The sequence below is a fragment of the Muntiacus reevesi genome, chromosome 1 (assembly GCF_963930625.1).
Source record: "Muntiacus reevesi chromosome 1, mMunRee1.1, whole genome shotgun sequence".
NCBI classification, from domain to species: Eukaryota; Metazoa; Chordata; class Mammalia; order Artiodactyla; family Cervidae; genus Muntiacus; species Muntiacus reevesi.
The window spans coordinates 188,336,504-188,363,055 of record NC_089249.1 but is presented as its reverse complement, the minus strand read 5'-3'; the positions used below and the strand labels follow the sequence as shown (position 1 = coordinate 188,363,055).

Sequence of the window (26,552 nt, the reverse complement as noted above, 5' to 3'; positions counted from 1 at the left end):
GATACCCAGGAAAAATCAGAAAGAAACATATCTTATTTCCAAGGACAGAATCAGTGATATGTATATGACGTGAAAAACCATACAGATTTAATACCCCAAGAGAAAAATAAACAAACGTCGTAAACTCAACAATTCAAAAAAAAAAAACATAGAAAATATGACAAAAGTTACTTATGTGTTATATGAGACAGTAGAAGATGTCTTTCCTGTCCTTTTCTATATAATTTGATCGTTTTTGTGTGTGTTCTGATACTGAATGAGGCAAGCCCTGTCTCTTTTTTTCTTATGAGTCGTAGTTTGTTTCTTACTCTTGGGCATAATGTTTTCACTTTTTTAATTAATCCAATGAGCACACTTCAATTCTAGTTATGGTCTTTGTCCAGCAGGCAAAGGCCTTTCCAGACCATATTCTATAAAGCTTGAAAAGGTCATGAAAATTCCTCCTCTTTTTCTGGATATATTTCTTTACATGATCTAAGCCTGAGGACACTATATTTCAGTGTACTGTGACATTGTCACTATATTGCAAGATACTAATCATCAGAGACTTAAATTGCCTTCTTCAATTCTTATTTTCTCAAAGGTCTGTGAATATATTTGCATTTATTTAAAAAACACACTTAAGAAAATGAGAAATTATGAAATGACAAAATATGGCTAAAATATGAAACCAGTTAAAAGGGTGATTTCCTATATTTGTATTAAAGAAAACTGAATGGAACAACAAAAATTGACTGAAACTTGATATATACTAGGGGTGACAGTGTAGTTGTTCTGCCGTGTCTGATTCTTTGCGACCCCGTGGATGGTAGCCTACCAGACTCCTCCATCCATGGGACTTTAAGGCAGGAATACTGGAGTGGGTTGCCATTTCCTTCTCCAGGAATCCTCCCGACCCAGGAGGGAATCGAACCCAGGTCTCCCGCATTGTAGGCAGATGCTTTAGCGTATGAACCACCGGGGAATCAATAGGGGTAATTAAACATTTATGACATTTATCACATGAATTAATAATTAATTTAGAAAAGACCTCAACTCAAGAGAACATGACATGGGACGGCCCAGACATTTCTGGCAAACGGCAGATGCCTTGTTATAATGTGCTGAGTGATTGGGGATCAGGTCCCTCATGAACACTACCCGTGGGACGGTTGTTTCCAACTTGGTTAGAAAAGGCAGGATTGTTGAGTAAAAGCTGGACTAAATGGTCATCTATCCAGAAGGAAATTAAGTTGTTCCTTATCTGATACATCTCTTTAAAAGGGACTAAAGACTGCAGTGTAAAATTAAGCGGTCCACTTTAGACAAATATACAAAAAGCTACATTGGAACTGCATTTCTACTGATATCAGAAACACAGATAGTTTTAAAATCTGGATTCTCCAGTCTCTGCACAATTGGACATTCTCTGCCAGATCTTTCTCTGGGGTGGGGTATGCCCTGTAAATAGCAGTATGTTTAGAAACATATTTGCCCACCACTTGCCACTCATCAGTGTGACAGCAAATAATGTCTATGAATATTGTTTAAAGGACCCTGGGGGAAACAATTACCCTTGGTGGAGAAACACAGTAATAAATTAAGAATCTCAAAATATTTCTGCAGCAGTGATTTAATAGTCACTTGTTGATAAATAATATTATAAGCCACCAAATCTGTGAGTCACGCAGCCACACCATGCAATATTATACAGATGTTAAAATAATGAACCACCATTATACTGGTTGATTGGAACCAAGTCCCTGAGGTATTATTGAGAAAGAAACAAAAGAGGGACAAACTGTAGAAAACATTAAACATAATGATGATTTGCCACTAAAATATAAAAACCATTTATGATGTATTCAGGATTCTATTGATGCATTTGTAAAAGTATATATGTATAAGAACACATTTTAGAAAGAAATTTTTGAAAACTAAGAACTTATGGAACAAAATATATTGGTGAGAGTGCAGTTATGTTAAGGGTACTGTTTCCTGGGCAATGTGCTATGTGCTAAATCACTTCAATCATGTCCGACTCCATGCGACCCTGTAGACTGTAGCTGGCCAGTAGCCTCCAACTTTCCATGGGATTCTCCAGGCACAAAGACTGGAGTGTGTTGTCATACCCTCCCCCAGGGTATCTTCACAACCCAGAGATCAAAACTGCATCTCTTAATTCTCCTGCTTTGGTAGACAGGCTCTTTACCACTAGCAACACAATAATAAATTAAATAATAAAATTAAATGAAAATCTACAACTAACAGAAAAAAGACACAAAAGAGTAAAAATTTAACAATATTAACATGGATCTCTAATTCAAGATCAAATTGCCAAAGATTTAGAAGTGAAAAAATATAACAAAAGAACATCTACAATGTGAGGAAGGAGCGGTATCTAAGTTATAATTTTATCTTATATGTAGATAGAAGAATTCAAATATGGCTATAGAATATAAGTCAAATAGCAAAGAATTATGGTCAGAGGTGATGCAACTTTTATGAAAAGATTTAATCAGAAGGCCAAAAGGAATAAAAATAAAAACATATAAGAAACTCTTAATAGAAGTATAAGAAGTTATTTATTAGCACTAATGGTGTTAAAGAACCCCCACTTTCCTTTCTGGCTTACATCAAGAGTTGACACGTTAAGAACATTAAAGTGACAACTAAAGTACTACAGTAAGAAAAATAACAATAAAGAGCAACAAGCGGTATATACTATGCAGCATGGTGACTATAGTTCATAACGTATTTTTTTGAATAATTGTAAGTTGCTAAGAGACAGTATATCCTTAAAGCTCTCCTCACAAGAAATAAATTGTAACTATGTGTGGTAACACGTTAAGGAGATTTACTGTGGTGATCATTTAGCAGTATAAACAAATATTGAAGCATTATGCTTTGCATCGGTAACACATATATTGTCAAAGGTCAGTTATACTCAAATTCTTCTGGAAAAGCAATGGAGAGAATGTTGGTAGATGTGACCAAGAAAATTTATTAAGTCTTATATAATTCCACAAATACATCTATGCATATATAAAAGAGCTAAATCACAATTTTAAATTTTTGTTAAAAAATAATCCTTCCTATCAAAGAATGAAATTTAAAAAAGGAATAACAACATTCTGATAGCACTATATAAAACAAAATAGCTATAGAGACATTTTTTAAATAGAGAAACACGGCATGACTAAATAGAGAAACACGGCATGACAAACCCATTCATCTAGTTAGCCTCACAGATAATAAAATAGTTGGAAAGTAAACCCCCCTAGCATACGTCTTTTCACTTATATAACTAAGTTTATTTTTCTCTCTTAGGTAAACACAAGAGTGAGAGAAGATACTGTAATGTGTATGTTGCCTACACAGCTATTGAAAGTGTATATTTGCAAACAGTCCTCAGTTAAGATCTTTCTCCTCTTTGTGGAGGCACAGTCTAATATGCCCCATCTTACAATAAAATGAAATGCCCTCACCTCACTGACTGACCCTCTACAGTTAATACCCTTTTTGTCTACTGTTGTTAATTAACAAGAACCTTAGATTCTTGTTCCAGTTTTACTGGATACAGTTTACTCCTCCTGTTTGTTCTTCTGTGGGGCTTCCAATAACATGATTTAACTGTCAACACTGACAATCTCATTTTTGAGTTCACTGTTCCTTTTCAGCATCATAAATAAATACATCTTCAGGAAACCTAGCAAGCAACCACGGCGACCTCTGCCTCTGGGCTATGCTAGATTGTTCCTCAGGTGACCTCAGGTACATTCCTGGTTTCCATCCTTCTGATCCTCTCCTGCAGTGTCTGTGGAGCTCTCAGACTCACCTGTTTGGGAGGTTTGTCTCACTTTGTCTGGGAGGTTTCCCTGTGAAAGTCAAATTTCCCCCATAAGTTGCTGGTGATGCAGACCCATTTCCTGTTCCTGCACAAGACAGCTAAGAGATCAAGCATTGGTTTCCCATCCACGTGTAGGACCACAAAAGCCATGAACACATACTGTCCAACCAAAGAGGAACAGGCTGAGGGACTGCAACAGAGGAGATATTTATATCTCCCGTGTCAGCTCATTAGACATGTGTTTCCTTCCTTACCCCAACCTTTAAGTTCGTTATTTCCCCTGGTGACACTGGTCTGCACAGAATACATTTTTTTCTTCTGATTCTCTGTTCCTAACAGACTCCATTATAAGTTAGGAAAATTCAGTTTCCTCACTTCTTTGCCTTTACCTCTCCTGCTTCCAAAACTCTAAGGCTCCTGGCACCTCATCACATCCCTGAGTTCAAGTTTTCTCAAAAGTATAATATTGACAATTGGTCTTGACAAGGTCCTTTGGGTCTTCAATGCTCCGATCTGTTGTGGGAACACAACCCAAGAAATCTCTGTTTATGACCATTACCCTTTTCAAAACAGGGGATAACTTTGCTCCTTTAATATAAAACTTGAGTATTATAATTCTTGGTTACATGCAAGTTTTGCAAAGCCTAAATTGATTTTCTACTTACAGCAGAAATTAAACAACACACATGACAATGCAGGAAATGTAAGAGACACAGTTAGGATCCCTGGATCAGGAAGATCCCCTGGAGAAGGCCATGGCAACCCACTCCAGTATTCTTTCCTGGAGAATCCCATGGACAGAGGAGCCTCGCAGGTTATAGTCCATGGGGTCGCAGAGAGTCTGATGTGAGTGAAGTGACTTAGCACAAGACAGCACACATACGGCTCTTAGGAGTTGAGTTTAACCCTTTGGAGTCAATTAGTGAGCTTCCCTTATATACATCATTTTAAGTAACACTCTGATTTTTAATAGGAGAAAATTGTAGTCATTCTGGAGAGATTTCACCCCCTTAGCTGGTACAGAGAATTTCACTTTGTCTAAAGGTAAATGTGGATCTGACTCTGAGGCCTTTGGAATTTAAGATAAGACAAGTAAGTCATTATTAAAATTCAGGTCACATATTCTACTTTAAATCGGTGTATTAACATTTCTACATTTTCTCTAATTTATGTTCATTGAAGCATTCATTTTTTTACTTCTATCCTTCCAACTTTCTCTCATGTTTTCTTTCAGTGCAATAGATGGAATTACAAATGAAACAGTGCATTTAAATCTATGTGTGCATGTGTGTTTATTTCAGAGGAAGTGTATAAAGATACAGACACACATACATATTCCTAAACTTGAACAATGTTTGGGGACTCAGACAAGTATTTACATACATTTTCTGCCTTCATCACAACCTCCAAGTAAAGTTAGGATTGATCATCTCACATTTCCTTCTGAAAGACAAAACTGAGGCTCAGGGCATTTCCATGAATAACATTACAAAGAAATTAAAATTTATTGTGGAACTTTTAAAATTATACACAAATGGAACCATGTAGTATACTGCTAGTTTTTGAAATTTATAAAATTGTATGTTTTAAAAATGTGTAGTTTATTATATTAATGATAGCTATATTTATAACAGCCTTAGCTATGAGCAAAGCTAGTGGAGGTGATGGAATTCCAGTTGAGCTATTTCAAACCCTGAAAGATGATGCTGTGAAAGTGCTGCACTCAATATGCCAGAAAATTTGGAAAACTCAGCAGTGGCCACAGGATTGGAAAAGGTCCATTTTCATTCCAATCCCAAAGAAAGGCAATCCCAAAGAATGCTCAAACTACCTCACAGTTGCACTCATCTCACATGCTAAAAAAGTAATGCTCAAAATTCTCTAAGCCAGGTTTCAGCAATATGTGAACCGTGAACTTCCAGATGTTCAAACTAGTTTTAGAAAAGACAGAGGAACCAGAGATCAAATTGCCAGAATCCGTTGGATCATCAAAAAAGCAGGAGAGTTTCGGAAAAACATCTATTTCTGCTTTATTGACTATGCAAAAGCCATCAGCTGTGTGGATCACAATAAGCTGTGGAAAATTCTGAAAGAGATGGGAATATCAGACCACCTGACCCACCTCTTGAGAAACCTATATGCAGGTCAGGAAGCAACAGTTAGAACTGGACATGGAACAACAGACTGATTTCAAAAAGGCAAAGGAGTACATCAAGGCTGTATATTGTCACCCTGCTTATTTAACTTATATGCAGAGTACATCATGAGAAATGCTGGGCTGGAAGAAGCACAAGCTGGAATCAAGATTGCTAGGAGAAATATCAATAACCTCAGTTATGCAGATGACACCACCCTTATGGCAGAAAGTGAAGAGTAACTAAAAAGCCTCTTGATGAAAGTGAAAGAGGAGAGTGAAAAAGTTGGCTTAAAGCTCAAAATTCAGAAAACTAAGATCATGGCATCTGGTCCCATCACATCATGGTCAATAGATAGGGAAACAGTGGGAGCAGTGTCAGACTTTATTTTTTTGGGCTCCAAAACCACTGCAGATGGTGACTCCAGCCATGAAATTAAAAGACGGCTTCCCCTTGGAAGGAAAGTTATGACCAACCTAGATAGCATATTAAAAAGCAGAGACATTACTTTGCCAACACAGGTCTGTCTAGTCAAGGCTATAGTTTTTCCAGTGGTCATGTATGGATGTGAGAATTGGACTGTGAAGAAAGCTGAGCCCCGAAAAATTGATGCTTTTGAACTGTGGTGTTGGTGAAGATTCTTGAGAGTCCCTTGCCTGCAAGGAGATCCAACCAGTCCACCCTAAAGGAGATCAGTCCTGGGTGTTCATTGGAAGGACTGATGCTGAAGCTGAAACTCCAATACTTTGGCCACCTCATGTGAAGAGTTGACTCATTGGAAAAGACCCTGATAATGGGAGGTATTGGGAGCAGGAGGAGAAGGGGACAACAGAGGATGGATGAAATGGCTGGATGATTGAGTGACTGAACTGAATGAATTAGTTAAGAATTAAAATTTTCTGGTTGTACATTGTTAAGGGTAGTATGTTCACTTCAGTTCAGTTCAGTCACTCAGTCATGTCCGACTCTTTGCAACCCCATGGACTGCAGCTTGCTAGGCTTCCCTGTCCTTTGCCAATTCCCAGAGCTAGCTCAAATTCATGTCCTTTGAGTAAATGATGCAATCCAATCATCTCATCCTCTGCCACCTCGTTCTACTTACCTTCAAACTTTCCCAGCTTCAGGGTCTTTTCCAATGTCTCAGTTCTTTACATCAGGTGGCCAACATATTGGCAATTCAACTTCAGCATCACTTCTTCCAATGAATATTCAGTGTTGATTTCCTGTAGGATTGATGAGATTGATTTCCTTGCAGACCAAGGTACTCTCAAGAGTTTTCTCCAAATAAAAGCAAAAATAAACAAATGGGACCTAATGAAACTTAAAAGCTTTTGCACAACAAAGGAAACTATAAGCAAGGTGAAAAGACAGCCTTCAGAATGGGAGAAAATAATAGCAAACGAAGCAACAGACAGATGATTAATCTCAAGAATATGCAAGCAACTCCTGAAGTTCAGTTCCAGAAAAATAAATGACCCAACCAAAAAATAGGACAAAGAACTAAACAGACATTTCTCCAAAGAAGACATACAGATGGCTAACAAACACATGAGCATGAAAACATGCTCAACATCACTCATAATCAGAGAAATGCACATCAAAACCACAATAAAAGGTACCACTACACACCAGTCAGGATGGCTGCTATCCAAAAGTCTACAAGCAATAAATGCTGGAGAGGGTGTGGAGAAAAGGGAACCCTCTTACACTGTTGGTGGGAATGCAAACTAGCACAGCCGCTATGGAGAACAGTGTGGAGATTTCTTGAAAATCTGGAAATAGAACTGCCATATGACTCAGCAATCCCACTCCTGGGCATACACACCAAGGAAACCAGATCTGAAAGAGACACATGCACCCCAGTGTTCATCACAGCACTGTTTATAATAGCCAGGACATGGAAGCAACCTAGATGCCCATCAGCAGACGAATGGATAAGGAAGCTGTGGTACATATACACCATGGAATATTACTCAGCCATTAAAAAGAATTCATTTGAACCAGTTCTAATGAGATGGATGAAACTGGAGCCCATGATACAGAGTGAAGTAAGCCAGAAAGATAAAGACCAATACAGTATACTAATGCATAAATATGGAATTTAGAAAGATGGTAATGATAACCCTATATGCAAAACAGAAAAAGAGACACAGAGGTACAGAACAGAATTTTGGACTCTGTGGGAGAAGGCAAGTGTGGGAGGTTTCGAGAGAAGAGCATCAAAACATGTATATTATCTAGGGTGAAACAGAACACCAGCCCAGGCTGGATGCATGAGACAAGTTCTCGGGCCTGGTGCACTGGGAAGACCCAGAGGGATCGGGTAGAGAGGGAGGTGAGAGGGGGGATCAGGATGGGGAATACTTGTAAATCCAAGGCTGATTCATGTCAATGTATGACAAAACCACTACAATACGGCAAAGTAATTAGCCTCCAACTAATAAAAATAAATGAAATAAAATAAAATAAAACCTCGGTCAATATACTCCTTGAATGCATGATAGTTTCCCCCAGTCAATTAGAAATTTCCCAGTTATATCAGAAGTTAAGAGCTATCATTTATCCCCTCACTCCTAAACTTTTGCACTGATAAGAGAGACACTTATATGTTGACATGCACCATGAACTATCTTAGCTCATTATATGTGTGTGTGCTGTGCTCAGTCACATCTGAGTCTTTGTGACCCCAGGGGCTGGAGCCTGCCAGGCTTCCTCTGTCTGTAGGATTTGCCAATCAAGAATACTGGAGTGGGTTGCCTTTCCATTCCCCTGGGATCTTCCCAATGCAGAGGTCAAACCCACATGTTCTGCATTGCAGGCAGATCCACTATGTAGATCAGGCAGTAAAGAATCTGCCTGCATACAGCAGATGCAGTATATATAGATATACAGATATATAGATATGGCTATTGTGTGTGTCTGTCTGTGTGTGTGTGGGTGTGTGCCACAACCTGAGATGAGTGGATGCTTGGGAACCTGGCTGTGAACCATAGCAGAGGCTCAGACATGAAGCAAGGTCTAAGCAGAGCCATGACCTTTATTACTGGAGCTTACATGGGCTTCACATCAGAAGCAAGCCCAATCAGTGACTCCAGCTGTGTTCCAGAGCCCACACCCCTATCCATACCAGAAGTCCATGCAAGTCCCTCCTCCCTGGATTTGCAGCCCATACCATAATGGGAACAGCAGCTCTAATGTAGCGACAAGAGAGCTTCAGACCCAAAGATGCTTCTGAGCAGGGGAGGGCCAACTCTTGGTGGTGCTTACAGAGACAGTGCCTCAGATGCAGTCTGCATCTCAAGCTCTGCCCAGGCCAACAGGTCCAAGCCCTACCTCATGTAGATGGCCTCACACTAGCACTTCTTGCTCCAGCACTGCTCCCCTCTGGGTCAACCAGGCTGGTGCAGGAGTGGGGGAGCACACACTTAGGGGGGACAAGGTCAGCTCAGACCTGACCCTCAGGGCTTCTGCTGTAGCAACTTGGTATCTATCTCCCTCCCTTTAGGCCAGTATTGGCCACACATCAAAGAGGAAGCCATACCTCATACCTGATTCAAGTCCTAAAGACATGCCTAAAAAACAGGTAGTGAAAGAGAAACAAACAGTTTACCAGATTTGGAATCAATGCATTAGTAAAGATGATATAAAACTCCATTTTCTCAAGCTAAAATGATTCAAGGAATCTTCCAAAAGAAGTTTTATTTCCAGCATTCACCCTGTGCATTTTGATAATAAAGGGAAGGCCATAAAATATTTAATTCTCTGAGAAAAGGACTGATGAAGCAGTGATCATGTTAACAGGGAACTATAAAATAAAAACTAGTTAGAACTGAACACTACAATAAAAGAAATGACCAACAGCTAGAAGTAGTTAATAGTATACCAGGTAATACAGAAGAATGCATAGGTTAACTGAAATATAGAATCATGGAAATGACTCTGTCAGAAAAGAAAGAAGCAAATTAAAAATGAGAATATTTTGAAGGATGTTTGACTACATTAAGAACACCAACACTGGCATGACTGGAGTGTCCAGGAAGTAAAAGACAGAAGGAGAGATAGTCAAAAGGTATTTGAGAAAATTATGGCTGAAAATCTTGTCAAACATGAATAAAAAACCAGAATCAGGTACCAGAAGATAAAAGTGTCCCCCAAAAATGACAGCAACAAGAACCACACCAAAATCCACCTATGAAAACTGCAATATTAAAGATATGGATTTGTAAAGGAAGCAAAAGAAAAGCAGCATTGTATAGAAAGGTGCCCCATAAGTCTATCAAATAATTTCCCCTGCCCCTTTGTTTTGTAGAAACATTACATGTCAGATGGGAAAAATCTGATATATATAAAGGGATGAGTGGGAAAAATCTGCAAACTAGGGCATACTACCCAGCAAGACTATCATTTAGAATCAAAGGAGGGATAAGCAACTTTTCAGATAAGCAAAGACTGTAACAATTTATCAATTCTAAGCCTACTCAACAAGGAATGATGTAGAATCTTCTCTAAGAAGAAAAGAAAAAGGCATACCAAGTGGGAAGAAACTGCACAAAAGGCAAACCCCCACCAGCAAAGGCAAATGTATAGAAAGGCTGAGGATCACATCACTTAAGCTAGAATGAAAATTTCATAGACAAAAAGAATTTCTAAAGTCAAGTATAGCTACAATAAGAATTAAAGAGATAAATAGTGAGGTGTTAAACGTGACAACAAACACAAATGTAGTTCAGGAAGTGAAAATGTAGTGAATATTTGAAAGTGCAGAAACTTAAAAGACAGCCTGTTTTAAAAAGAAAATACAGCTGTAGGTCATCATATAAAAACCCATTGTTTAACATACATCAAAAACACTACACTGGATACACAAAAACTAGAGAGAAAGAAACACAATCATTATTACTTTGCTGTCTAGTCACCCAGTTGTGTCTGACTTGCTCCTTCCCATGGACTGCAGCACGCTAGACTTCCCTGTCCTTCAACATTTCCCAGAGCTTGCTCACAGCTTGCTCACAGCACACCACTAAATAAAATATCAAACCTAAAGAAACACACAGAAGGAAAAAATAAGAACTACAACAGCAAGAAAGAGAGAACACACTGGCAATAAGCAATACCTATGGATAATATCTATCAGTGTCAGCAAACTAGATGTTCTAATAAAAAAAGACATGATGCTTAACAAATTTTTCATAAATCTATGATAGCCCACCAAAGAAATGAAATTTCCAAACATTTTTCTTCAAAGGTACATAAATTGTGGAGTAGGAAAAAATAAAAATTGCTGTGTATAACACTGAGAATAAAGCTTAATAAAGAAAGTGCCAAAATTGTATAAAGATGCTGAATCCAAAGAAGGAAAGAAAAATGGAAATTCCAGATTATACATACAAAGAGAAAACTTTATTCCACAGTCATGAAAGAATCACAATTTCTGGTTCTGAGGCTTTGAGATATGCAATCCAGGGAAATATTATAATTCGTCTTTTATACTTGGTGTCAAACATAAACTCTTCACAGCCCTGATTATATCTAGATTTCTCAGACTGTAGATGAAAGGGTTCAACATGGGTGTGACCACAGTGTGCATCACCGAGGCAATTGTACTTGAATGTGAGGTGTGGGTAGCCGCAGAGCTAAGGAACACTCCTAAGGCTGTAAAATAAAATAGGGAGACAACCAAGAGTTGGGACACACAGGTAGAAAATACTTTATATTTCCCTTGAGTTGATGAGATTTTACACATGCCGGAAACTATTTTAGAATAAGAGTTAAGGATGCCAGCAAAAGGACCAACATCCACCAGGAGAGCTGCAAAATACATCACTATGTTATTAAGAAAGTTGTCAGATCTGGCAAGTTGTACCACCTGGCTGAGTTCACAAAAAAAGTGGGGGATTTGCATTTCTGGACAGAAAGACAATCACAGCACCATTAAGTTGTGTAGCAAGGAATGCAAGGCAATCAGCACCCAGGATATCAGAACCAGCAGTCCAGAGAGGCAGGGGCTGCAGATGACCATGTAGTGCAGGGGATGGCAGATGGCCACATATCGATCATAAGACATCCCACTCAGGAAAATGCCATCTAATCCTACACAAAGTATGCAAAAATACATCTGAGTTATGCAGCCTTCATAGGTGATACCTTTGCTCTGTGTCTGGATGTTCCAGAGCATCTTTGGGATGCTGTTGAAAATGAAACAAATATCTACAAAGGACAGGTTGGAGAGGAAAAAGTCATGGGGGTGTGTATGTGGAAGTTCGAGCTGGCAGTCAAGATGATGAGTAGGTTCCCAAGCACAGTGACCTGGTACATGGAGAGGGAAAGCCCAAATATGAGGGATTGTAGTTGGCTTCCTTTGAAATTCCCCAAAGAAGAAATCCTGAAATCTGTGTATTGTTACTTGGTTCCATGGGGTGTAGTTGACTACCAGGAAGAAGGAAATAATGACAATTTTTTGTGGTATAATTCACAAAGCTGAAATACTGAAATTTCTATTTAGCCCTCAAGAAGTCGGTGTACTATTTTATTTTCAGATAAATTCTCTTTGAGCGTATGTGTGTATGTTTAGCAGCTTCAGTCTTGTCCAACTCTGTGCGACCCCAAGAAACATAGCGTGCCAGCCTCCACTGTCCATAGGATTTCCCAAGAAAGAGTTCTAGAGTGGGTTGCCTTGCTCTCCTCCAGGGGTTCTTCCCAAACCTGGGATTGAACCCATGTCTCTTAATGGCTGCTGCATTGAAGGCAGATTCTAAACCGCTGAGTCAAGAATCCCCTATGAGAGTATACTTCATTTCATTTCCAACTAGGGATTTTTGTCCCATTCTTATCACATTTGCTAAGAGGTCATATATTCTAGAGTTCTAATGTGATATTCCTTCATTCCTTTGAGAAATATTTAGTGCCAAGCATGATCAAAGCACATGGAGAGAAGAAATACAAAGTGCTGTAAAGTAAATCTCTCTCAATCCAAGGATAGTGAATGAGGATATTCAAATAAAATATCATAGAATATGTCAGAAAGTGATAACTGCTAAGAAGAAAACAAAACCAGATATAAAGGAGAGTGGTAGGAGGTGTTATTTTGTCCTGAGTGTTTAGGAAAGTCCAACAAACTAGGTGATGTTTCAACAGATTCTTAATGAAAGAGAGACAAGGAGATAGTGTGATGTCAGAATTGTGTGCCTGGAAGAGGGAGCTGCCACTGCTAAGGACCTGAGGAAGATGCTTGTTCCACATGTTCGATAGTAAACACGGAAGCCAGTGGGGCAGAGGGAAAAGCAGGACAGGCAGTGATTAGAAATGGTGTCAGGGATGCTGAGGAACAAGGTGGCCTCCTTTCTACAGCTGAACCTTCAGTCCAAGAGAATCCCTCCTTCCCTGTGCTTCTTTGCACATTATCAAATTAGCTATAAATCAGTGCTGTGAATTATATCAGATTCCGTTCTTAGTTCCATCTGTTGACTGAATTCTGACCTGTGTATATATGTCATTTAGCATATGAGTCCAGGTGCCTCTGCTTTAAGAACTGTTCTCACTTTCAAGGCACAAGTGCACACGTGTACACACACACACACAAGCACACACACGCACACAAGCACACAGACACACACACCATGTTCTCTTGGGTTGTGTCACTGCCATGTTTGGTCACACAGATTCACACTATTTACACTGTGAGTGGTTACAGCTCAGCTGATCAGGTCAAATTATTATTCTCCCAAAGAATATATCATTTTTACCATGAAATTTTAGTTTATAAACTTATCATGGAACAATAAATGTGGGGTTCACTTTTGGTATAGCCAAATTCTGCTTAGTATTTACAGAATAAAGCAAGAGAGTGAAAGAAACAGAGAGAAATGAAATGAACATATGGACATTAAGGGAAAATAATATCCAATATACTAACATGAACCCTGTTCAGTTCAGTTTACTCGCTCAGTCGTGTCCGACTCTTTATGACCCCATGAATCTCAACAAGCCAGGCTTCCCTGTTCATCACCAACTCCCAGAGTCCACCCAAACCCATGTCCATTGAGTCGGTGATGCCATCCAACCATCTCATCCAATGTCGTTGCCTTGTCCTCCTGCCCTCAATCTTTCCCAGCTTCAGGTTTTTTTCCCCAAAGAATCAACTCCTCACATCAGGTGGCCAAATATTGGAGTTTCAACTTCAACATCAGTCATTCCAATGAACACCCAGGACTAATTTCCTTTAGGATGGACTGGTTGGATCTCCTTGCAGTCCAAGGGACTCTCAAGAGTCTTCTCTAACACCACAGTTCAAAAGAATCCATTCTTCAGTGCTCAGCTTCCTTTATAGTCCAACTCTCACATCCATACATGGCTACTGGAGAAGCCATAGCCTAGACTAGACAGACCTTTGTTGACGAAGTAATGTCTCTGCGTTTTAATGCTGCTGTCTATATTGGTCATAACTTTCCTTCCAAGGAGTAAGCGTCTTTTAATTTCATGGCTGCAATCACCATCTACAGTGATTTTGGAGCCCAGAACAACAAAGGCAGCCATTGTTTCCACTGTTTCCCCATCTATTTGCCATGAAGTGATGGAAGAGGATGCCATGATCTTAGTTTTCTGAATTTTGAGCTTTAAGCCAACTTTTTCACTCTCCTTTTTCACTCTCATCAAGAGGCTTTTTAGATCTTCTTCAGTTTCTGTCATAAGGGTAGTGTCATCCACATATCTGAGGTTATTGATATTTCTCCCAGCAATCTTGATTCCAGCTTGTGCTTCCTCCAGCCCAGCATTTCTCATGATGTACTCTGCATATAAGTTAAATAAGCAGGGTGACAATATACAGCCTTGATGTACTCCTTTTCCTATTTGGAACCAGTCTGTTGTTCCATGTCCAGTTCTAACTGTTACTTCCTAACCTGCACACAGATTTCTCAGGAGGCAGGTCAGGTGGTCAGGTATTCCCATCTCTTGAAGAATTTTCCACAGTTTATTGTGATCCACACAGTCAAAGGCTATAGCATAGTCAACAAAGCAGAAATAGATGTTTTTCTGGAACTCTCTTGCTTTTTCGATGATCCAGCAGATGTTGGCAATTTGAACTCTGGTTCCTCTGCCTTTTCTAAAACCAGCTTGAATATCTGAAGTTCACAGTTCATGTATTGCTGACGCCTGGCTTGGATAATTTTAAGCATTATTTTATTAGCATATGAGATGAGTGCAATTGTGTGGTAGTTTGAGCATTCTTTGGGATTGCCTTTCTTTGGGAATGGAATGAAAACTGACCTTTTCCAGCCCTGTGGCCACTGCTGAGTTTTCTAAATTTGCTAGCATATTGAGTGCAGGACTTTCACAGCATCATCTATCAGGATTTGAATCAGTTCAACTGGAATTCCATCACCTCCACTAGCTTTATTCATAGTTAGGCTTTCTAAAGGGCACTTGACTTCAGTTTCCAGGATGTCTGGCTCTAGCTGACTGATCACACCATCATGATTATCTGGGTCTTGAAGATCTTTTTTGTACAGTTCTTCTGTGTATTCTTGCCATCTCTTCTTAATATCTTCTGCATCTGTTAGGTTCCTACCATTTCTGTCCTTTATTGAGCCTATCTTTGCATGAAGTGGTCCCTTGGTATCTCTAATTTTCTTAAAGAGATCTCTAGTCTTGCCCATGCTATTGTTTTCCTCTATTTCTTTGCATTAATCCTGAGAGTCTTTCTTATCTCTCCTTGCTATTCTTTGGAATTCAGCATTCAAATGGGTATATCTTTCCTTTTCTCCTTTGCTTTTTTCTTCCTTTCTTTTCACAGCTATTTGCAAGGCCTCCTCAGACAGCCATTTTGCTTTTTTTGTATTTCTTTTTCTTGGAGATGGTCTTGATTCCTGTCTCCTGTACAATGTCAGGAACCTCCGTCCATAGCTGATCAGGCACTCTGTCTATAAGATCTAGTCCCTTAGATCTATTTCTTACTTCCACTCTATAGTCATAAGGGATTTGATTTAGGTCATACCTGAACGGTTTAGTGGTTTTCCCTACTTTCTTTGATTTAAGTTTAAATTTGGCAATAAGGAGTTCATGATCTGAGCCACAGTCAGCAAAAGCTCGGGTGGCTGCGACATCGCACAAGCATGGCTGAGACGTGCTACCCCAGGTCCGAGGTCAGGGGCGGCGGCCAAGAGGAGCTACCCCATGTCAAAGCTAAGGAACAGCGGCTGCTGGAGCAGCCATGAAGAGATACCCCAGATTCAAGGTAAGAGAAAACCAAGTAAGAGGTAGGTACTGAAAGAGGGCATCAGAAGGCAGGCAGACTGAAACCACGATCACAGACAACTAGCCAATCTGATCACACGGACCACAGCCTTGTCTAACTCAGTGAAAATAAGCCATGCTGTGGGGCCCACCCAAGATGGATGGGTCATGGTGGAGAGGTCTGAGAGAATGTGGTCCACTGGAGAAGGGAATGGCAAACCACTTCAGTATTCTTGCCTTGAGAACCCCATGAAGAGTGTGAAAAGGCAGAAAGATAGGACACTGAAAGATGAACTCCTCAGGTCAGTAGGTGCCCAGTATGCTACTGGAGATCAGTGGAGAAATAACTCCAGAAAGAATGAAGGGTTGGAGCCAAAGCAGAAACAACACCCAGGTGTGGATGGGACTGATGATACAAGCAATGTTTGATGCTGTAAAGAGCAATATTGTATAGGAATCTGGAATGTTAGGTCCATGAATCAAGGCAAATTGAAAATGACCCCTGAGACAATGCAATATAGAGATATCCTTGCTTCATCAACATTCCAACTCCAGTGACATCTCCTTGATGTCTGGAAAAATAATAAAGAAAAACATCTTTCATCCAAGTACATAGAAAATGATATGGCATGGAACATCTTACAGTTTGCATATCCTTATAGAAAAACAAACAATTGGAATATAAATTACTAATTCAATATCAGAAATAGGCAAAATACAACAGAAATTCGATATGTTGTATATGAAGCATATGAAACAGTAGAAGGTTTCTTATCCTTAAGGACTTACCCTATTTGTTTCCTCCTGTTTATTAAAAAAAAAAAAATTCCCTATACATACCTTCTACTATTACTGGCAGCATTTTATGCCTCCTATTCCATCTAACAGGATTTCCCTGGTAGCCAGAAAGTAAAGAATCTGCCTGTAAATGCAGGAGAGGTGGGTTTGATTACTGGGTCGAGAAGATCCCTTGGAGAAGGAAATGGCAACCCAATCCTGCATTCTTGCCTAGGAAACACTATGGACAGTGAAGCTGGGTGGGCTGCAGCCCATTTGATTGTCATGGAGATGGAGACACATAAGTCTATCCGCTGAGTTTTTCTTTCTTCTTCTTTCAGAAGCTTTGTACGATATAATGGGGAGGCATGACACATTTAAAGTGTTGAGAGGGGAAAACATGCAAACTCGGGCATTCTACCCAGAAAGACTAACATTTAGAATTGAGGGAGAGATAAGGAACTTTTCAGACAATCAAAGACTAGTTGGATTCATCAATTCTAAATGCACTCTACACGGAACATTATAGGACCCTCTCTAAGAAGGAAAGAAAATGGCACAAATAGTGGGAAGAAACTATAAGAAGAGGAATCCCTGTGAGAGTAAAGGTACACTCAGAGAGAGGCTGAGGGTCAGATCACTGAGCTAGTGTGAGAAGTCAATAGACAAAGTAATCAGAATATCAAGTATAGCTGCAATAAGAATGAAAGGGATAACTAGGGAGCTATCAAATGTGACTTAAAAGACACAAAATGTAGGGCAGGGAGGGAAAATATAGTGCTATTAATATGTGTATGAACTATTCATGTCAATGTATGACAAAATCCACTACAATATTGTAAAGTAATTAGCCTCCAACTAATAAAAATAAATGAAAAAAATTGAAAAAACAAAAGACCACTTGTTTTTAAAAGTAAACATCATTGTAGGTCATCATATGAAGACCCTTTGTTTATCATACATCAAAAATTGACACAATATAAAATCTAGAGAGACAGGAATACAAGCATATCACTAAATAAAATCATCAAATCATAAGAAAAGAAACACAAAGAAAAAAGAAAAGCAAAGAACTACACTAACAAACAGAAAACAAGTTAACAAATTGGCAATAGGTAACACCTACCAAAAATCTCTATCACTGCCAGTAGATTAAAAATCTCCTAAAGAACCGACTTAAGACTAAATATTAAAACAACTAAGATCATAGCATCTGGCCCCATTACTGCATGGCAAATAGAAGGGGAAAAGGTGGAAGCAGTGACAGATTCCTCTTCTTGGGCTCCAAAATCACTGTGGACGATGACTACAGCCATGGAATCAGAAGATGATCCCTTCTTGGCAGGAAACCGCTGATAAACTTAGACAGTGTATTGAAAATCAGAGACATTAGTCTGCCAACAAAGGTCCACATAGTCAAGGCCATGGTCTTCCCAGTGGTCACATATGGTTGTGAGAACTGGACCATAAAGAAGGCAGAATGTGGAATAGTTGACGCCTTTGAACTATGCTGCTTGAGAAGACTCCTGATAGTCCCTTGGACAGCAAGGAGATCAAACCAGTCAGTCTTAAGGGAGATCAACCCTGAATATTGGCTGAAAAGACTGATGCTGAAGCTGAAGTTCCAGCATTTTGGTCAACTGAGGCCAACAGATGACTCACTGGAAAAGTCCCTGCTGCTGGGAAAGATCAAGGACAGGAGAAGAGGGCATCAGAGGATGAAACGGCTGGATGGCTTCACCGATGCAGTGAACATGAACTTTGGCAAGCTCTGGGAGATGGGCAGGGACAGGCAGGCCACCCGTGCTGCAATCTGTGGGGTCACAAAGAGGTGGGCACAACTGTGTGACTGACCAACAACAGACTAAGTGCTCTGATGAAAAGACATTCCTCCTGATGAAGTCTCCATGATTCTATGATACTCCATCAAAGAAATGGAATTTCCAGACATTTTGGATCCAAAGAGAGGAAAATGGTGGGTAGGAAAAAATAAAAACTGTCTCTAGAGAAGACTGAGAATAATGCTTACAAAGAGAGTTCCTAAAATTCTATAAACATACTGAATTCAAAGAAGGAAGGAAATATAGAAATCCCAGGAAATAAGGGCAAAGAGCAAAAATTTCTTTCACAATGATCAAGGAACAATTTCTGGTTTTGATACTTTGAGTTATGCAATCCAGAGCACTAGCATAATTGGTCTTTTATACTTGGCATCCAATACAATCTCTTTAGACCCTCTTTTATATCTCGGTTTCTCAGACTGTAGATGAAAGGGTTCAGCATGGGTGTGACCACAGTGTACATCACTGAGGCAATTGTACTTGAATGTGAGGTGTAGGTAGTCCCAGAGCTAAGGAACACTCCTAAGACTGTAAAATAAAATAGGAAGACAACTGAGAGGTGGGACACACAGGTGGAAAATGCTTTATGCTTCCCCTGAGCTGATGTGATTTTACATATGCAGGAAACTATTTTAGAATATGAGTAAAGGATACCAGCAAAAGGGCCACCACCCACCAGGACAGCTGCAAAATGCATCAATATGTTATTAAGAAAGATGTCAGAACTGGCAAGTTGTACCACCTGACTGAGTTCACAGAAAAAGTGGGGGATTTGCATTTCTGGACAGAAGGACAATCGCAACACCATTAAGCTGTGTAGCAAGGAAAACAAGGCAATCAGCACCCAGGATATCAGAACCAGCAGTCCACAGAGCCTGGGGCTCATGATGATGGTGTAGTGCAGGGGGTGGCAGATGGCCACATACCGATCATAGGCCATCACACTCAGGAGAATGTCATCTAATCCTGCAAACAGTATGTAAAAATACATCTGGGTGATGCAGCCTCCATAAGTGATACCTTTGCTCTTGTTCTGGATGTTCCGCAGCATCTTTGGGATGGTGGTGGAGGTGAAACAGATGTCTACAAAGGACAGGTTGGAGAGGAAGAAGTACATGGGGGTGTGGAGGTGGTCGTCTGAGCTGATTGCCAGGATGATGAGCAGGTTTCCAAACACAGTGATTAGGTACATGGAGAGGAAGAGCCCAAAGATGAGGGGCTGCAGTTCTTCTTCTTCTGAAAGTCCCAGAAGAAGAAATTCTGAAATTCGTGTATCATTCCCTGGTTCCATGGGGTGGAAGCGCCTACCAGGAAAAAGGAAAATAACATGACTCATTTGCACACAAGCTGGCATAATTCACATAGCTGAAATACTGCAATTTCTATTTAGCCCTCAAGTAACTGATCTTAATAGCTTATTTATAGAAAAGTTCTCTTCCAACATATACTCCATTTCATCTCTGACAAAGAATTTGTGTCCCATTTTCATCACATTGGCAAAAAGCTCATCTATTCTAGAATTCTAGTGAGGTATTTCTTCATTTATTTGAGAATTATATATTTAATGCTGACCCAGTAGCAATGCTGAAAAATAAATCTCTCGCAATCCAAGGATGGTGAATGAGGATATTCAAATAAAATATGATAGAATATGTCTGAATGTCACAGATGCTATGAAGAAAACAAAACCAGGTATAAAGGAGAGAGTGGCAGGAGGTGTTATTTTCTCCTGAGTGTTCAAGGAAGAGCTTCAAACTAGGTGATGTTTGAAGATTCCTGAAGAAAGAGAGAAGCCTTTGTGATGTCAGAAGTGTGTGCCTGGCAGAGGGAGCTGCCACTGCTAAGGACCTGAGGAAGATGCTTGTTCCACATGTTTAAGTGCAAACAAGGAAGCCAGTGGGGCGAAGGAATTAGTAGGAGTGGGAGTGATTAGAGATGGTGTCAAGGATGCTGAGGAACAAGGTGGCCTCCCTGCTACAGCTGAACCTTCAGCACATAGAGAATCCCTCCTTCCCTGCGGTTCCTTGCACTTTATGAATTTAGTTTAAAATCATCCTGTGAATTATACCAGTTTCCTTACTTAGTTCCATCTATTGACCAACTTCTGACCTCTGTATTTTAAGTCATCTTAACATAAGAGTACAGATGCCTCTTCTTTAAGGTTTGGTCTCTCTTCACAAGGAACAGGCAGACACACACACACACACACACACACAATGCTTCTGGCTTGCGTTACTATCATAAACTGGTCACCCTGATCCACCCTCATTAGGCCATGAATGGTTACACATCAAGCTGGTCAGATCAAATTATTATCCTCCAAAAGAATGTATTATTTTTACCCAGAGGTTCCAGGATTTTTTTTTAAATTTATGTGTCTTTAGTTGAAGGATAATAACTTTACAGAATTTTCTCATTTTCTGTCACACCTCACCATGAATCAGCCATAGGTATACATATATCCCCTCCCTTCAGAACCCCCCTCCCGTCTCTCACCCTATCCCACCATCGAATTCCAGTTTATAAACTTTCCATAGAATAATAAATTTGGAGTTCAACCTTAGTATGGCCAATTTCTTCTCCGTATTTAGAGAAGAATGAAAAGCATGAGAGAGAAAGAAACGAGAGAGAAATGAAATGAACACAGGCAACTTAAGAGGGAAAATATTAAAAAACTCAAATGAGTCTTGAGACAATGCAACAAAGAAAAATTTCCTTCCTTCATCAATATTCCAACTCCAGTTGTGCATCTCCTTGAGGTCCAGAAAAAAATAATAAAGAAAAATATATTTTTCCAAGGAGATAAACAGGGATATACTCATGACGTGATATATCTTGCAGTTTAAATATCCCTAGAGAATAAGCAAATGAAATAGAAACTACCAATTCAAAAGCAGAAATAAGTGAAATACAACAAAAGTTGGATATATTTTTATATCAAGATGCAGAATACTTCCTTTTCTTGAGGCGTTTTCCTACAGGCTTACTTCAGTTCATAAATAAGATTATTAGGCTTATTGTCTACTTTTACTGGAAACCTTTTACACTTCCCAATCCTTCTAATGGGGCTTCCTTAGTGGCTCATTGGCAAAGAATCCGCCTGCAATCCAGGAGGCCAAGACTCAATCCCTGGGTCAGGAAGATCACCTGAAGGAGGAAATTGCAACCCATTCCAGTATTCTAGCCTGGAAAATTCCATGGACAGAGGAGCCCGGTCGACTACAGTTCATGGAGTCAAAAAAGGGTCAGACCAAACTTAGAGACTAAACCACCACCACCTGTTCCTTCTAACTGAACTTCACTGTTATCATTTGTCAGCATTGAGGAGTGGAGGGTTCACTTTATTTTTAGACCTAAAGAGATACACTAATATTAGAAAAGCCAGAAATAACCACAGTGACCTCTGGCCTCTGGATATGCTAGATTGGCCCTCAGGTGACCTCAAATCATGCTCCTGGCTTCCGTCCTCTCTGAACCTCCCCTGAAACGTGTGCAGAGCTCTCACCTGCCTGCAGACTGAGAGAGAAGGCTCTCCCTGTAGAAGTCCAAATCCTTTCTAAATGATTAATAATGCAGGCTGAAATTTTGTGCCTAAACAAGACAACAGGAAGGAATAAAATCAAGCATTGGCTCCCAGACTGATTCAGGGTTCTAAATTAAGAACTAGGTCCTCACCAACCAAAGTGGCACAGGCGGAGGGGCTGCAGTAGAGGAGATATTTGCAGCTTCTTGTCTCAGCTCACAGGACTTCTCCGGTGGCTCAGTGATAAAGAACCCACCTGAAATGCAGGAGATGGGGGCTTGATCACTGAGTCAGGAAAATCCCCTGGGGGACTGCATGGAAACCCACTCCAGTGTTCTTGCCTGGAGAATCCCATGGGCAGAGATGCCTAGAGGGCTATAGTCCATGGGTCACAAAGTGTTTGACAGGACTGAAGGGACTTAGCAAGCATGCACACATGTCAGCTAATTAGGCATATTTTCCTTTTGTTACTCCAGCCTCAAAGTACATGACTTCCCTTGGGGACACTGGGCTGGACACAATGCAATTATTTTTCTATTGATTCTCTGTTACAAGATGATTGCATTATAAGTTGGGTGACTCAGCTTTTATCATTCCTCCCCCTTTAATTCTCCTGCTTTCAAAGCACTAAGACTCCCAGAACCTCATCACAACCCTGAGACCTAATTCTTCTTTAAATTATCACACTGAGGATTTGTCTTGATGAGTTCCCCTGGGTCTTCAAAGTTTTGATCTGTGGTAGAGAAAAAAACAAAGAACTATTATTTCCCTCTTGAGAACTGGAGATGACATTGCTCCTTCAGTGTAAAAGTGTGGGTATTATACTCCCTGGATTTATGCCAGTTTCTCCAAGCCAATTACAAGTTTCTCAGTTATATCAGAAGTCAACAGCTGCCCTTTAGTCTCTCATTATAAAATGTTTATAACTATAAGGCAAATATTTATATGTTGATATGATAAGTGAAAATCGCTCAGTCCTGTCTGACTGTTTGCCCCACATGGCCTATACAGTCCATGGAATTCTCCAGGCCAGAATCCTGGAGTGGGTAGCCATGCCCTTCTCCAGGGGATCTTCCCAACCCAGGGATCAAACAGAGTCTTCCACATTGCAGGCAGATTATTTACCAGCTGAGCCACAAGGGAAGCCCAGGATCCTGGAGTGGGTAACCTATCTCTTCTCCAACGGATCTTCCCAACACAGGAATTGAACCAGTGTCTCCTGCATTACAGGCAGATTCTTTACTAACTGAGTTATCAGAGAAGCCTGATATGATATTAACATGACCATAAACCAGGCTTCCCAGGTAGCTCAGTGGTAAAGAATATGCCTGCCAATGCAGGAGATGTTAGAGATGCAGATTTGATCCCTGAATAGGGAATATTCCCCGGAGGAGGAAATGGCAACCCACTCGAGTATTCTTCCTTGGAGTATTCCATGGACAGAAGAGACTGGCAGGCTGCAGTTCATGGGGTTGCAACCAGTTGGACACAACTGAGTGACTAACACATGACCATTAAACTATCTCAGCATGTTATAGTGATTGTCAGATTTAATTTTTTAAATAGTACGATTTTGAGGTAACACTTTTATGAACTCCATTCTCCATTGTCAGATTAGAATTCAGAAGGATTTTATGTTCTGCTTAAAAGTACAAACCAAGCAGGGACTGGAGTCTGGATTGAGGTCTTTTAGTTCTGGAACTCTGGCCCAGTGATTCTCAACCAGGCGCAATTTTGACACTGGAGATACTTGGCAATATCAGAAGGGATGCTACTGATCTCCTATAAACCACAGAACAGCACCCAATACAAATAATTCTCCTGCCCAAAGCAGTGTAAGAATGAGAGAAATCCTGTCCAGACAAGAATATTTATAAATTCACTGTTCATACAAATCACCAAGGTCTGCGGTTCCAATGCAGATTTGGATTCCTCAGGTCTCTAGTGGTCTAGGAACTGTGTTTCTGATAACTTGAGCTGGAATATCAGATTCCAGTTCAAATTCTTTACACTCTGAAATAAAGGGAACTTCTTTAACACGACCACTGGTGGTCCTTTGATACTTGCCACTCCAAATAATCTTTTCAAATCCCTTTGCATGTCTTCATACGTAGATTATAGATGAAGGGTCTCAGCATGGGTGTGATCACAGCGTACATCACTGAGGTGATTGCACTTGACTCTGAGCAGAAGGGCATGAGTAGCCACAGGGCTGAGGTACACTCAAAGCCTGTCCAATGAAACAAGGATACAAGTGAGAGGTGAGATGGACAGGTGGAAAGCACTTTGTACTTCCCCCAAGCTGATGGTGTTGCAGATAGAGAGGAACCTATCTTAGAGAAAAGGATGCCAGGTAAGACATTTGTTGTTCAGTCACTCAGTTATATCTGACTCTTTGTGATCCCATGGACTGCACCATGCTAGGCTTCCCTGTCCCTCACCATATCCTGGAGCTTACTCAAACTCATGTCCATCAAGTTGGTGATGCCATCCAACCATCTCATCCTCTGTTGTCCCGTTCGCCTCCTGCATTCAATCTTTCCCAGCATCAAAGTCATTTTTAACAAGTCAGCTCTTTGCATCAAGTGGCCAAAATATTGGAGCTTGAGCTTCAGCATCAACACTTCCAGTGAAAATCAGGATTGGTTTCCTCTAGTATTGACTTGTTTGATCTCCTTTCAGTCCAAGGGACTCTCAAGAGTCTTCTCCAACACCACAGTTCAGAAGTATCAAATCTTCAGTGCAGAGACTTCTTTATGTTCCAACTCTCACATCCACACATGACTACTGGAAAAACCTTAGCTTTGACTAGATGGACTTTTTTCAGCAAAGTCCCTGCTTTTTAATATACTGTCGAGGTTTGTCAAAGCTTTTCTTCCAAAAAGAAAGTGTCTTTTAATTCCATGACTGCAGTCACCATCTGCAGTGATTTTCTAGCTTAAGAAAATAAAGTCTCTTACTGTTTCCAATTTTTCCCCATCTCTTTCCCTTGAAGTGATGGAACCAGATGCCATGATCTTAGTTTTTTGAATGTTGAGTTCTAAGAATGCTTTTTCACTCTCCTCTTTCACTTTCATCAAGAGGCTCTTTAGTTTCCTCTTCACTTTCTGCCATAAGGGTGGTGTCATCTGCACTTCTGAGGTTATTGCTATTTTGCCTGGCAAACTTGATTCTGGCTTGTGCTTCATCCAACCTAGCATTTCTCATGATATACTCTGCATCATAGTTAAATAAGAAGAGTGACCATATACAGCCTTGACATACTCCTTTCATTAAACCTGCAATATAACAGTTTCAAATTACATCATGTCATTAAGAAAGGTGCCACAATTGATTAGTTGGACCTATTATTTGCTTTTACAGGAAATGTACAGAATTTCAAGAAGGTACAGAAGGACATTTGCAACACTGTTAATCTTTGTAACAAAGAATGTAGGGCACTCATGCACCAAACACCAACCAGCAATCCACAAAGTGTGTGTGTGTGGTGGAGGGGGGAGCGGCTGGGGGATGTTCATGGGGACAGGGTAGTACAGAGTTTGACAGAAGGCCATGAAGTGGTCATAGGTCTTTGTGATCAGTACAATGCTGCCCAAATCTACAAAGAGTAAGTAACAGTATATGCACAGGTTATGGTTTTGCTTTCTTTGGGATGGTGGTGAATGTGAAACATATCTTAAAAGAACAGATTGGAAAAGAAGAATTACATGGGTGTGTGGAGGTGGGAGTCATAGATGGTGGCCAGGATAATGGGCAAGTTTCTAAGCACAGTGATCTGGTCCATGGAGAGAAAATGTGCAAATATAAGGTGCTGCAGTTCTGATTTCTCTGATAATTGCAGAAGAAGAAAATTTGAAATCCGTGTATCATTTCCTGGTCTCATGTGGCCCTCATCAATTTGTTGATTTTTCTCTTTGGTAATAGCTGTTCTTCCTGTGGAAGGTGTGCCTCATTGCGATTTTGGTTTCTGTTTCTCTGAAGATTAATGATGTTAAGCCTCTTTTCATGGGTCTGTTGGCCATTTGTATGTCTTCCTTGGGAGAAAATATCTATTGAGGGTCCTCTACCCATTTTTTATGGTTCTTTGTTTATTTTTTGGATTGAGTTGCCTTAGTCTGATATATAGTTTAAGTTTTCTGTTTCTGCCTATCAACTTAATCTTTTGGGTACTTTCCCCTTCTCATTTCAAGTAGAAGAGAACACTTCAAATTTGCTTA

The 26,552-nt window shown here is 40.1% G+C and overlaps 1 protein-coding gene across 1 annotated transcript; it reads right to left on the bottom strand.

Annotated features, from left to right (window-relative positions):
• Window positions 1–19,155: 19,155 nt before the first annotated feature.
• Window positions 19,156–20,103, bottom strand: LOC136155915 (olfactory receptor 7A17-like). The gene has a single exon (XM_065918139.1). It carries the CDS (start codon window positions 20,101–20,103, stop codon window positions 19,156–19,158), a length of 948 nt encoding a protein of 315 aa, XP_065774211.1.
• Window positions 20,104–26,552: the final 6,449 nt, after the last annotated feature.